Raw genomic sequence first — 14,540 nt, forward strand, 5'->3', positions numbered from 1 at the left:
AGAAGAAAAAAGGAATTCAAATAATGTTAAGCAGTACTTTGCTGAAAACTTTAGGACTAAGATATTACTCTTAAGATATAACAAATATTATTTTCTCTTACACATGAGAAATATGAGGAGCAGAAAAATTTAATAACTAGTTTTAGTTCATAAATGTCAGGAATAGGATGTCAATATTCTCCTGTATCACCAATGACCATGTTCATTCCACTGCAATACAATGTTTCTCTAACAAGTAGATATACACTGAACATCTTACCTGGTTTACATTTACATGTGTGTATGCATTTAAAAATGAGGTGTGAGCATGGAAGGAGAAAGCTAAAGAAAGAGACTCAAGTATTACTAGTATATAGAGATAGTTAAAATCATCGAAATGGATTGGTGCATAAACTAAATTAGAAGATGGCATTTATGGTGCAGGCAAAGCAAGAAAAAGTCCGAGGAGGAAGCAGAGTCAAAGGAGTAGAAGCAAATTCCAAAAGAGCATTATCCCCAAAGCCAGAGGAAAGAGTTTCCTCTAGAATTCCACTAGAATAAACACAGGTTTTGATCCTATGATTGTATTATACCCAGAGACTCAAGAAAGCCCTGATTCTTTTTTGATATCCACATTCATACATTGATGACACAGGAACCTATATGCAAATACAGAAAATGAAATATCAAAATATCATGTTATTATTATCTAAAATCAGCCCTTATTAATTCCAATGGAGAGGTCTTTCTTAAAAGTAGAGTTAAAAAATGAAGGCTACAGTCTTAAATTGGAACGCACTCATTTCTTCAGATAAATCTTGGGATCAGCAGGCTCAGACATATCCTCAGAGGAAAAAACGGGAAGGGAGGGAGAGGGAGGGAGGGAGGAATGGCCAGATCTATGAGTCTAATTCACTCTACAATTTGCAGGCAATAAAGATGTAAAAATAGCCCTGGCCGGTTGGCTCAGTGGTAGAACGTCGGCCTGGCGTGCAGGAGTCCTGGGTTCGATTCCCGGCCAGGGCACACAGGAGAAGCGCCCATCTGCTTCTCCACCCCTCCCCCTCTCCTTCCTCTCTATCTCTCTCTTCCCCTCCCGCAGCCAAGGCTCCATTGGAGCAAAGTTGACCTGTGCGCTGAGGATGGCTCCATGGCCTCTGCCTCAGGCACTAGAATGGCTCTGGTCGCAACAGAGCAACGCCCCAGATGGGCAGAGCACCGCCCCCTGGAGGGCATGCCAGGTGGATCCCAGTCAGGCGCATGTGAGAGTCTGTCTGACTGCCTCCCCATTTCCAACTTCAGAAAAATACAACAAACAAACAAACAAAAAAACCCAAAAAGATATAAAAATAAATAGATACATGCCTCTGATTGCCATTAGAAGTGCACCCCTAAACAAAAAAACTCTTCAGATTATGAGAACAATTTCAGATGCAGCTGATCAGTTCCTATGAGGTGCCTTAAGACTGAGCAGTAATAAAAGTTAAAATGTATTCAGAAAGACATTGTTCAACTAGGTACTGAAATTGCTCTAAAAATATTTCCTACTTAAACATATACACAAATATTAGAAACTTAGTTAATAGTCAAGATTTGTAGATTTTGAAGTTTGTTTTGTAGGAAAGTCTAATTGTTTAGAGGTAACTATAAACTGAGCCTCAGTTATTCATATCTGGGAATAACCTGTATACCTAGTAAATATTAACCAGATTTCAACTATAGTATCTAGAAGGAAATTAACAACATTTAAAGTATTGACCTTATAAATAGCAACATATAAAAATGCCAAAAAGTTCATAGGCTCAGAGGAAAACTGAAGTGATGTCCTGATGAAGAAGTTTTGAAAGCTTGGAAATGCTGTTTTTTACAAAACATTTAAAATGATGGTTTTAATTTTTGTTTTAAAACAAATGACTTATTTAGGACATGCTATCTGCTGTAAAAACACATTTTAAAAATATTAATAGATTGATCATTTAAAAAATATCAAAAAGTTACACTTCCTCTTTAACTTTCAGGTAAAAATAAACTTATGGTCTGTAAAAAAGATGCTCATTTGCTCAAAATGCCCCAATGCACAGAAAACAGAAAATTTTCTATTTTTCTGTTCTTCCAATTGTTAGAATTTTCCAGATGTAAGATTCTCTTTAGCCTCCTTATATCAGACTCCAGCAGAAGAAATATTATACCTTGCCCAGATACCCCGTTTTTGCTCTAGGAAGAAATGGTTTAAGTACCTTCTTAATATCAGTACCTCTTAATATAAGTACCATATACATCTTTTTCACACTTTTCAGTCACATCTTTTGATTCTTCTAGTTTTGGTTCCTGCCGACTTCCTTAACTGCCAACGTCAAGACCACAAGTCAGTCTCAACCCTCTGTCTTGTTCTAGTCATTCAATAATCATTTTATGAGATTCTTCTACACATTAGATAATGTTCCATGGTCCTGAACTCTGAGAAACTCAGTCTGATAGAGCTGATATACTTGTAAAAAATACTGATACAATTTCATGGGTACTTTAATAGCAACAAGAATAATGTAGTTTTAGGATGAGCCACAAGGATTAGAAAGTAGCTCAGATAAGTTATCAGAGGAGACATTTGAGTGAGTATTAAAAGTCAAGTAGAATGTGCTTTTGAGGTATAAACTGTAGCTCTAAGAATAGACAATTTAGATGTAAAAGTGTAAAAACTATGTTTGGTATGAAAGTATTATAGCATGGCCAGTGTATTCAGAGAAACGGTAAGTTGGGGCTAACAAACGGAGTTGGGAAAACTGATATCTGCATACAAAAGATGAAATTGGGCCTTCACGTTATATAACAGACAAAATCAACTCAAAATGGGTTAAGAAGTTAATTGTAACGCCTGAAACTATAAAACTATTAGAAGAAAACATAAGGGAAAAGCTTAACTTCAGTTTTGCAAAGATTTCCTGGATATGACACCAAAAACACAGGTAATAAAAGCAAAAATAGACAAGTGGGATTACTTTAAGAAGCTTCTGTGTAGCAAAAGAAACAACAAATTGAAAAAGCAAACTACAGGATAAGAGAAAATATTAACTATATATCTGATAAGGGATTAGTATTCAAAATATATAACAAACTATAATTTAAAAGCAAAAAACCTAAATAATGATTAAAATATGAGCAAAGACTAGAACAGACATTTCTCTGAAGATGACACATAACTGTTGTGTGTTAGGAAAAGGTGCTCAACACCACCAATTGTCAGAGAAATGCAAACCACAATATCAGCTCACATCTGTTAGGATGGCTATTATAAACAAAGCAAAGCAAATAAATAAACAAAAAAAACATAAACAAAATCCCAGAAAATAACAGGTGTTGGTGGAGATATGGAGAAATTTGAATCCTTGTGCCCCATTTGTGGGAATATAAAATGGTCCAGAAGCAATGAAAAACACTGTGGATGTTTCTAAAAAAATTAGAAATTAAAACTACCTTATGACCCAGCAATACCTGACTATATAAATCACTATATGTTATACTTAAACTGCTATATTCTGTAACTTTCAGTCAAGCAAACTGGAACCTTGCATATGGAAAATTTAATCTCTGGGTTACTGAAAATGATGGTTATTAATCAGCAATTACTGAGTTGGAGGGATATAAGTTTCACAGTGCCCTGGCAAGTTGGCTCAGCGGATAGAGTGTCGGCCCAGTGTGTGGAAGCTCCACTTTCAATTCCTAGTCAGGGAATTGAAAAGTAAGTCACATGAGAAGTAACCAAATGATTCTTTCCCCTTCCTTCTCCCCATTCTCTTCCCCTTCCCCTCCTGCTGCCAGTGGCTCCACTGGTTCGAGTGTTGGCGGAGTGCTGGTCGGGCGCTAAGGATAGCTTGGATGGTCTGAGCATTGGCCCCAGACAGGGGTTGCCAGGTGAATTCCGGTCAGGGTGCATGCGGGAGTCTGTTCCACTATCTCCCCTCCTCTCACTTAAAAAAAAAAAAAAAAGAAGTTTCACAGGGATTTTAACTAAATAATGAATAAAACTGGCCAGTGTTACCTTAATGAACTGCCATAATTACAGATTAAGAGTCCAAACTTAAGGTAACTTTTGAAGTATATTAATAATCTGGAGAACATATGGTAAAATAATTTTCACATAAGCAAAATAAGAGTTTTTCATCACTTTCATCAGTGTAAAGCACAAAACAGATTTGATATCAACATATCAGCTCCTCTTCAAGTGCTCAAAAATGATTTTGCATCCTACATTAAAATATATATAAAAAGGAATTCAAAATACACAATGAGCTTATCTTTCCTACATGATATCCATTTTTCATGATTATATGAGAGGAAATCTAAAAACTTTTAAACCAAGATTATACTATCTTACATACAAACAATTTGAAGTACTAAAAACATTTTTAGGAGTAATAGCAACACGTGTTTTTTCTTTTTTTTAAGATTTTATTTATTGATTTTAGAAAGAGAGAGGAGGCAGAGGAGTGGGAAGCACAAACTCAAAGTAGTTGCTTCTCATATGTGCCTTGCCTGGGCAAGCCTAGGGTTTCAAACTGCAACCTCAGTGTTCCGGGTCAACACTTCATCCACTGCACCACCACAGGTCAGGCATAACATATGTGTTTTTAATTTCTCTTTGTGAAAAAGTATTCTGATTTCATGGCCAAGTATTATAAAATCAAGTCTCACTAAATTCCATTCAAACCAGAGCTCTTCAATCACACAATACTTCTCCAGTCTTTATGTAGTGCAAATGTACAATGTTATTAATGAGATTACACTGAAGTAAACACTCTCTAGATGCTAACTGTAAAACAAAATAAAGTGGAATGGATTGTTTCTCCTGAGACTCCTGCCCTATCAACAAACTGTTCAAAAACTCTATTTTGTAGTGAATAGCAGAATCCTTTAGTCATATTGCCTAAAGCAATTGAGATTTAACCCTTTGAGTAGTACAAACGTTCTTGTAGGTCAGTGGTTCTCAACCTGTGGGTAGCGACCCCGGCCAGGGCTTTAGGCGACCCCTGTGTTTTGGTCGTTCGACCCCCGCCGGGGTCGCGACCCACAGGTTGAGAACCCCTGTTGTAGGTCCTCGTGCCTCCTGAGACCATCCAGGGCACAATATATTTTAAAAATAAGGCAACATTAAAAAAAGGCAAAAGTATGTTCTTCTCATTTCCATAAATTGGTTATCAAACAAACATGATTTTAAGTTAATAAAACTAACTGGAACTAATTTCATTTTTTGAAAAAAAAACCAAACTCACTCCTGGGGGTCAGTGAGCATGAAAAAACTCACTACTCAAAGGGTTAAATATTATTCTACTTTCAGACTACACAGAGTTAAAAATAAATTGCAGAAACCCAAATTTTAAATTGAAAGCAACTCTTAAAAAGATACATTTACAAAATTCGGCATAGGCCTAATGGTATCTTCAAATAGACTACTTCATTATTTAAGAACAAAGAATGGGGAAAATAAATTTTAGTTTCCATAAGGTTCTTACCTGTATAATGCATCATCAATCTCCACAGATTCTGTTGACATGATAGGCAGATGTGTATTTGTACTAAAAAAATAAAACACAATCTCTAAGAGTAAGCATGATTATTTAATACTCATTCACATCCTGTAATGTAACAATTATACACAGAATCGATTCACCAGTGACTAAAGGAAGTTTTATAAATCACATACATATATTATCTATCACTTTATTTGTATTTAAAAATAGGTCAAAATTAAATTCTCTCACTGCTAATCCTTTCTGTGTGTACTGCAAAATTATAGCCCATGGGTGTTTTATTCTCAGGTGTTCTTTCATCAGTGATGCAGATATTCTTTTGGACCCATATTTTAGCAATTTTGTTGGAGTATACCATAAACCTATTCTAAAATACAGTGTCCCTATATAATCTCATTTAATTCATGGAATTTACAATACTGATGATAAACATATTTCTCCATGTTTGATCTCTTCTCTGACCTCTAGATTTTATTCATCTGCCACAATATCTCTATTCTGATGTCCAATTGGTATCATAATCATAACAAGTCCAAAACAGAATTCAATCTGCCCTGCTTAATCTATTCTTCCTCGGTGTTTGCCAATTCAGTTTCTGGTACTACCTACCACTTACATGCTCAGGCCAAAAAACCTAGGGATCTTCTTAACTTGTTCCCTTAATGTCCTCTATCTGTGAGTCGTGTTAACTCTTCCTTCAAAGGAGATCTCAAACCTGATCACTTTCCACTATTTTAATCAGAGTAATCTCATGCCAAACCACCATGATATTTCACCTAAACTACTTCAAAGGCCTCCTAACTAGTCTCTCTATCTAGACTATAACCCTTCTCCTTCAGTTTATTCTTCATATATAATAGCCTCCATCTTTTATTTTTATCTTTTAAAATGTATTTATTGACTTTAGAGAGAGAAAAAGAGGAAGGAGGGTCGGGGGAGAGAGACAGAAACACTCATCTGTTCTTGTATGTGCTCTAAGGACCGAACACCCACAACCTTTATGTATGGGGACAACACTCTAATCCGTCCAGACCTATGCAGCCAAGGCAACAGCCTAAATCTTTTAGAATGAAGTCAGACTTTTACTCCCAGACCTAGAACTACCCTTTAGTTCTAAAAATAAAATTTAAGTACTTTACTATGCTTATAAGGCCCTATGTGGTCGGCTTCCAAATCACCTCTCCAATCTCACCTCCCACAACTCTCCCTCTTGCTTACTATCTTTAGCCAAGTTGGCCTACCTGCTGTTCCTCAAAAAGCCAAGTTGCTATCACTTTGTTTTTTAAATTTTTATTTATTTATTTATTTATTGATAGAGACAGAGGGACAGGGAGGGAGATAAAAAGCATCGATTCTTTGTTGGGGGGGGGAGCGACCATGGGGTCATGTCTATGGTTCGGTGCTCAAGCTGGTGACCTCGGGGATTTGAAGATGAGGTCCTCCGCATCCCATCTGATGCTCTATCCACTGTGCCACAGCCTAGTCAGGCACTATCACTGTAGTTTTTATTCACACTTGTTATTCCCTCTGCTTGGAATGTTTTCCCTTCAGATCTCCAAATTATTAAAATATTACCTCACAAATATTACACAGACCTTTCCTAATCATCTTATCAATGAAATGGCTCCTCTTCTCCTTAGGTCACTTCCTAATTCATTAATCTGATGTATTTTCTACAAATCACTTATAATTAACTGTATATTATCTGCTTTCCCCTAAAGAATGTATGCTCCATTAAGAATTCACTACTGCCTTCCAAATACCTAGAAGAGCTGGCATTTAGTAACAAGGGTTAACACTGTGCCTACATCGTCTTAAGTGATACAGATGTACTCAGTTAACCTCTAACACTCTATGAAATAGGTACCATTACCATCTTCACTGAATGGGGTGGGGGTGGAACTGAGGCAGACAGAGGTTAATTTAAATAAACTTCCAAAAGGCCCTGTAGCTCAGTTGGTTAGAGCGTTCGTCCTGATATACCCAGATTGCAGGTTCAATTCCCAGTCAGGACACATACAATAATCAACCAATAAATGCATAAATAAGTGGGACAACAAATCAATGTTTCTCTCTCTCATCGTCTTCCTCTAAAATCAATAAATAAATTTTAAAAATTTACAAAACCTTCCTAAAGTCAAATTAGGTAAATGGCAGAGCCAGAATCGGAACCTAAGCAGTCTTGCTCTCAGGTACCACGCTGCACTGCCTACACTAAAAAATACCTGTTGAGTGAACTTTAAAAATTAAGCACACCGGTGTGACAAGACACACTTATACTGATGTGCCATTTACCATAGCCTGTCCCAATTTTTTCATAGTACAGCATACAACGAAAACAGGTAATAGGATAAGCACTGGGAAACCGAGATGGTTCCCAGCCTGAGGCTTTGGGACTGAGCCACACTGACAGATAAGATCAACGATCACCTCAGCAAAAGGGTAAGCCATTCCAGAGTTGGGAAGCTCTAATTATCGATTCTAAAAACAACATGACAGGAAGAAAGTTAGTTTTAGAATCCAATTTTTTAGGCCTGATATTGATATATAATCCAAAGGATTTGTAAATATAGTTAATCAAAATGTTGTCAGTGAAATTACCAAACATTGATTGGTACCATTAAATGATATCAGCTTCTAGTTAATTAAATGGATAACTATTAGAAATATTCCTGACTGCAATTCTGAAAGCAAGCCAGAAGCTGGTGGGTAAACCTCTCAGGTAAAAAAAAATGACAAGAGCTACATTCTAATCAACTGTCTTTCCGTACTTTTTTTTTCCAGAAAGTTCTGCCTTACTGGAAATGGTTCAAAAGTCACTTTTGTAGTAAGGTTTATATGGCAATCAAAAATGCTTTAAAGGAGGGGAGTTTTTGTTCACATTGCATAGTCTCCCCCAAGTGAATATGGCAGTGCTGGCAACACTGGTATCAAAAGCATCCCTTCAGCCTGAAGCTCGAGAAAAAGCTACAGGTTTACCGAAGTTTGCCTTTGGGTGTAAATCATGCCTCCGCGTCTATCTGGTATACTGTATTCCGGCAGCGGGCAGTTTGTAATAACCCGCTTTATCGATTACGAAACAAACGCCACGAACATCCCCCCACCCCCACCCCATTACCCTAGTTTTCCAGGAGTGGACTAGCCGTGAAGAACCTCTACCAGCTGGGAAATAAGAATGGGGAACTCTGGTTTTCCCGATTTTTTTTTTTTAAACTGTAGTCAACAGAAGTCCTCAGGGTGTCCTAACTGCCACTGATGAACGAGTCCCCGCCGGTAACAGTTTTCCGAGGACCTCCGTGGAGGACCACGCACGAGGGAACTCTGAGCTCGCCTCGGCCCGAGAGGAGGGAGCAGTGGGGGAGGCACCAGGGGTGGGACGCTCACGCCGAGACCCGGCTGGCGCTCTCGGCCGGGGCCCCTCCCGTCGGGGGAGCGGGAGGAAGCAGGCGAGTCGACCCCAACCGTAACGGAGAAACCGTTGGAAGGGGCGAGGAGTGGACTTTTCCTCAGCGGAGCGGGGAGTTCGCAGAGGCCGGAAGCCAAGCCACCACACCCACCCGTCGCGCCTCGCTCGCCTCCCAGGGCCGGCTCTGCGCGGCCCCGCGGCCTCTCGCGCCCAGGGACAGAAACAGAATGCCGGCGCCCGCCTTCTGCCCGGCACCCCTCGCTTTTTCGCGCCCACGTTCGTCCTCTCACCTGCCGGCCCCCCAGGAAGAGCAGGACGCCTCTTCCCCCCGAGGAGCGACCGCAGGACTGAACCCCTCCATTGCCTCCAGAGACGCGCCTTCGCCGCGGGCCACGGGGAGGCAGGGAAAGGGGCGGGACGGCGAGGTCAAAGGGCGGACTGTGACGTCACCGGAGGGGGCGGGCCTGGGAAGCGCGCGACGCGCCTTGCCTTCCCGTCAACCACAGGGGCTCCCTGATTTCCGGTTTGGGTGTGGCCACTGGGCGGGCTCTGATGCAGGTGGCTGCAGTGGGCGGCTCTGTTGTACGGGAATGGGGGTGGTGTTAGTAAAACCGAAATAGTCAAGTTCCTGGTCACCTCTGGCTCCAAAGCCAAGCACCGAGTATTCCAGTGGCCAATGAAATCATGAGGCTGCGTCTCCGAACTCTTGAGTTTTGTACGGAGAAATGCAGACCCTTCCGTTTTATAAATAAATAACCAAAGTGTAGTAATAGCTCCAGATATCCAACCTGGGATTTCATTTTGAGATGTTACACGTTTGACAGATAATTTTGGGTATATACTGTATATTACAGCTTTATAAAGCACTGTCACAGCTTTAATGGAATCATGATTTTTAGAGCTATAAATAACACTTGGTCAAATAAGTTTATAAATATATGTTTGCTTACAATTTGCATTGCTTCTGGGGGACAGGCTGTAAGCAGGCCAGCTCGTTATAGCCTAAGGCTTAGTTTTTCCCCACACCCTTGACTGAATGCATGATGTGGGGTGGTGCACTCTCATTAGGAATCCATTATGCCTCAGATAAGTGACTTTGTATCAGAGACTTCCTTGTTTGTATATTAGATTAAAGGTTTGGATTTCTGCACTATAAAGTGGGGCAGACCAGGAGCTTGCTTGCTCAGTTCCTGCGATTAGCATTGGAGAGCAGAGAGCAGAGAAAGGCCACGTGGAGGCCAGGAGAAGAAGCAGCCAAGATGGTGGAGTACTGAGGGAGAAGCCCGTTTGTGCAGAGTTTGTGCAGAGAGAAGGAGATGGGGAACAGAGGTGAATAAGTCTGGTGAGCTAGAAACCTTTGATTCTAGGAAGGTTGGATAAGGCGGTAGCTTTGTGAGCACTGAATGAGTGGGTTTTGGAGCCCAGTGTGTGTGTGTTTTTACTTGCCTGCCGGTTGCAAACTAGGATTAAAGCTGATGGCCCACCAGTTTGTGGCTCCATTGTTTCATTACCGTCTGTCCGAATCCAGTGCGAACCTGCATGGGCCAGGTGGCTGTGATGGTGGCCCTGGCTGTTGGCTTTATAGACCTTTCATCTAATTCTCTTTCCATTGACTCTCCTTTACCATTTTAGAAAAGAATTAGTGGGACACTAACTTTGGGATTTGCCTGTTGAATTTTTTAAATTAACATATACTTTGACTATTGTGAAGCCAGGAGCCACCATTGTGGCCATTCACATGCAGTTTCACATTGGATTCAGACAGAAGGTAATGAAATAATGGAGCCAAAAGCTGATGGGCCATCATCTTTAATCCTAGCTTGCACCCGGTGGGCAAGTAAAAACATACACTGGGCTCCAAAACCCACTCATTCAGTGCTCACAAAGCTACTGACGCATCCGAATTTCCCAGAATCAAAGGTTTCTAGCTCACCAGACTTATTCACCTCTGTTCTCCATTTCCTTCCTTCTCCCTGCACAAACTCTGTACAAATTGATGTCTCTTTCAGCACTCCACCATCTTGGCTGCCTCTTTCCTCTCCTCCACGTGGCTTTTCTCTGCTCTCTGCTCTAATGCTAATCTCAGGAACCAAGAGAGAGCAAGCTCCTGGTCTGCCTCACTCTATAGTACAGAAATCAAAACTTTTAATCCAATATACAAAATAGGAAAGTCTCTGATACAAAGTCCACCTCACATCAAAAAGGGCGAGAAAGGCTTAGTCCTAAAACCAAGCCCCAGGCTACAAGGATCCTGCCTGCCCACAGCCTGCCCCCAACACACATTAATGTAATTATGCCCATTCCAAGCATAAGGGCAACTAATATCACCTGGGAGATGGGCTTCCACTTGGGCAGCGCCATCTTTAACAAAGTGAGCATTAATATATTTTATGTGCCCAACAACTATATATACATATAATACTTATAAATATATATTATCTATATATACATACTTATAAATATATATTATATATACATACTTATAAATATATATTATGTATATATAAATAAGGTGACCAACATTTTTACAATGAAAAGGACAAATAAATTGAAGAAAACAATATCGTAAATAAAACATTGTATTCATTGCAACAATAATACACTAAAATATTATAAATGCATAATAAAAACATGCTTACATGCCTATTAATTTTTAATAATAATTTTAATAAAACACTACTCATTTAGTAAAACTAAATATCTAACAAAACCATTAATTTGGAGTGATATTCAGGTGTATTTATCATTTTCTAATTAAAAATGTCTGTTTTATGCAACTTTTTAATCAAAATGCATTATTAATAGATATGGTTTGAGGTTAGATTTCTACTTTAAACCTCGAATTTCAGGAAAATACTTGTAAATAAAATTATATGTATTTGGAAATTATTAAATAGATAATGAACTAATAATGTGAATTGTGCTTAACCTGTCTATGCTTGAATATTCACTGAGAAAGAAATAATCGTGAGTCTACAATGTCGTATGTGCCATGTTGTGTTTCAGTAGGAAGTACACAAGCCATTTGCATGCTCAGTATATCACGCGCTCTCTCATGGTCTCCCATGCAGAACATATGCACCATAATCGCATCTGGCCACACTGTACTGATCCTTGACCAATTGTCAAGTCAAATACAAATACATCACATCACACGCAATGGATCGACTCTGCATTGATCGAATACAAACATTCACAGATCAGTCTTCCAATATCAAAAAGGAGGACATGTAGGAGGACACTTTTCGAAGGAGGATGGAACTTAAAAAAGAAGGACTGTCCTCCCTAAAGGAGGACAATTGGTCACCTTAATATAAAACATCATCTTTTGCATTGTGTGATATTTTTACTTAATTACAACTTTTTCCTCTCTAGTGTGGAGGGAGGGTCCAGGCAAAACTGCATTACCGTTTATACCTCTCTATTCTCTTTTCAGGATTATGTGTTTCCAATACCTGAAAACTTCATGCTGTTCATCTAAGGCATCATTCAGTTTTCTCAATCCAGTAGTGAACCTTTCCTATATAACCACTAGAATCAAATTGGTCTATGTCCCATTCTTTTCAAATTTCTGCTCTAGCTCTAGGCTTGTCCCCTGTTTTTTTCTCTTTATTCTAAAGTTAATAAATATAAATATCTTTGGCTCAAACCACAGATAATGCCAATTACCCTATTTCCTTCCAATTTTCCTTCTTCTTTCCATTCTAAATATTGAATGCCTATTAAACTTCAGGACCTAATGACTAGACAATGATCAGGTGATAGAGATACAGCGATCCCTAATTTCATCAATCTCATTGTGGGAAGCCAAAAAATGGAAAATAAATGAAAAAATAATTTTGGAAAATAAATGTGATGAAGAAAATAAAAAAGGATTAACAATGCAGAAACAGACTTGGGAGGGAGGAAGGAGACATTTTAGTCACGGAGGGCCTATTTGAGAACATGGTATTTAAGCCCAATCCTAAATTATGCAAGCTCTGTGAGATATTCTAGTAGAAGAATATTCTAAGCAGAAGCAAATAGAAGTATAAACTTTTTCCACTTTCTTTTAGCATTTATCACCTTATGGTGTTTATTTATTTGTATATTGCCAATCTATCTTTAAAGGAGAGTGGGCTTTTCCTGGAGAAAATGATTTAAAGTGTGAGAGGCAATTTGATGTGAGAGATTCTACCTTGCTCACACTGAAGAGGAAAGGGACCACATAAAAAACAATGGGAATGTCCTCTAGTTGCTGAGAGTGGCCTCCAGCTAACAGCCACCAAGGAAATAGGGACCTTGGCTTACAAGTGTTAATTAACTAAATTTGGTCAACAACCTATATAAGTTGGAAGAAGACCCCAAGCTTCAGATCAGAACACAGTCAGCCATTATTTTGATTTCAACCTTGTGAGGCTTTGTGCAGAGAACCCAGCTATGCTGTAGTGGGAAAAATGACACCCAAATGACACCCAAAGGATGACAGACATCCAGACAATTTAATAGAAGAAGAGGAATTTGTTAGTAGTCAGCGGAGTTTGTAGGGCTAGTAGCACCAAAGCACGAGCTCCCCAAAGTTAGATTTCTTACATCTTATATGCCTTTTCAAGTGTCCATGCAAGGGGCACTTGACAAGAGCCTGGTTTCTTTGACTTCTTTGTCTGCAGGCCTACATGACTTTTGTGTCTCCGGGAGGGGAGAGGATAAAAGGGGAGGTTTGGACTGTTTGTCCTTGACTATTTACATGTCCTATTTTCCTTGCTGGGTGCTGAAAGTTAATTTCAGGGCTGATAAAGGGGCTACAGCTGTGGTTTGTTACTTTTCAAACTTTCTCAATCAGCCCATTGAGCCCTTCCTCCCTCAGTTCAAAACCCTGAGGTAACTGGCTTGAGCGTAGGGTCACAGACATTGTAGGGCCTTTTTCCTGCATTCTTCTGGTTTCTCCCCTCTCAGTACTGTGTCCTCAGTTCTGGCCTGCAGGACTGTGAGCTAATAAATGTATGTAGTTTTAACCCACTATGTTTATGGTAATTTGTTATTTAGCAACATAAAATGAAGGTAGTATATTTCACCTAAGACCATTTCTTGACATTTCAACATTCCTGAAATTAGAATGCATATTTCTTTCTAAAAAATACAGAAAATAATGGTGCTCTTAAAATTAAGGTAATCTTAGATTTGGTGAAATATAATAAATTATTTCAAACATACAGTATAAAGATACCCAAATTTAACAGATTTTAATGTTCTGTAACATTTGCAAAATGGAAAAGGAAATTGGAATATCATCAGACTTTTGACAATGAAGCTTTTTTTTTCCCCAAAGTTAGAAGCAGGGAGGCAGTCAGACAGACTCCCGCATGTGCCCAACCGGGATCCACCCAGCATGCCCACTAGGTGGCAATGCTCTGCCCATCTGGGGCGTTACTCCTTTGCAGCCGGAGCCATTCTAGCACCTGAAGTGGAGGCCATGGAGCCATCCTCAGTGCCCTGGGTCAACTTTGATCCAATGGAGCCTTGGCTGTGGGAGGGGAAGAGAGAGAGAAAGGAGAGGGGGAGGGGTGGAGAAGCAAATGGGCACTTCTCCTGTGTGCCCTGACCGGGAATCAAACCACAGACTTCCACAAGCTGGGCTGACGCTCTACCGC

General features: G+C 39.5%; 1 protein-coding gene across 1 annotated transcript in view; it reads right to left on the reverse strand.

Annotated features, from left to right (window-relative positions):
• The window catches only part of UBA6 (ubiquitin like modifier activating enzyme 6), a 106,678-nt gene extending 97,359 nt beyond the window's left edge, over nt 1–9,319 (reverse strand). The window contains exons 1-2 of the mRNA XM_066384644.1: nt 9,201–9,319; nt 5,487–5,549 (exon numbers count right to left, since the gene is read on the reverse strand). Of these exons, the coding sequence (XP_066240741.1) occupies nt 5,487–5,549; nt 9,201–9,271 (134 nt within the window). The 5' untranslated portion in view covers nt 9,272–9,319. The remainder of the gene's footprint in view (nt 1–5,486; nt 5,550–9,200) is intronic.
• Between the last annotated feature and the right edge of the window lie 5,221 nt (nt 9,320–14,540).

Source organism: Saccopteryx leptura, chromosome 5, assembly GCF_036850995.1.
Source record: "Saccopteryx leptura isolate mSacLep1 chromosome 5, mSacLep1_pri_phased_curated, whole genome shotgun sequence".
Lineage (NCBI taxonomy): Eukaryota > Metazoa > Chordata > Mammalia > Chiroptera > Emballonuridae > Saccopteryx > Saccopteryx leptura.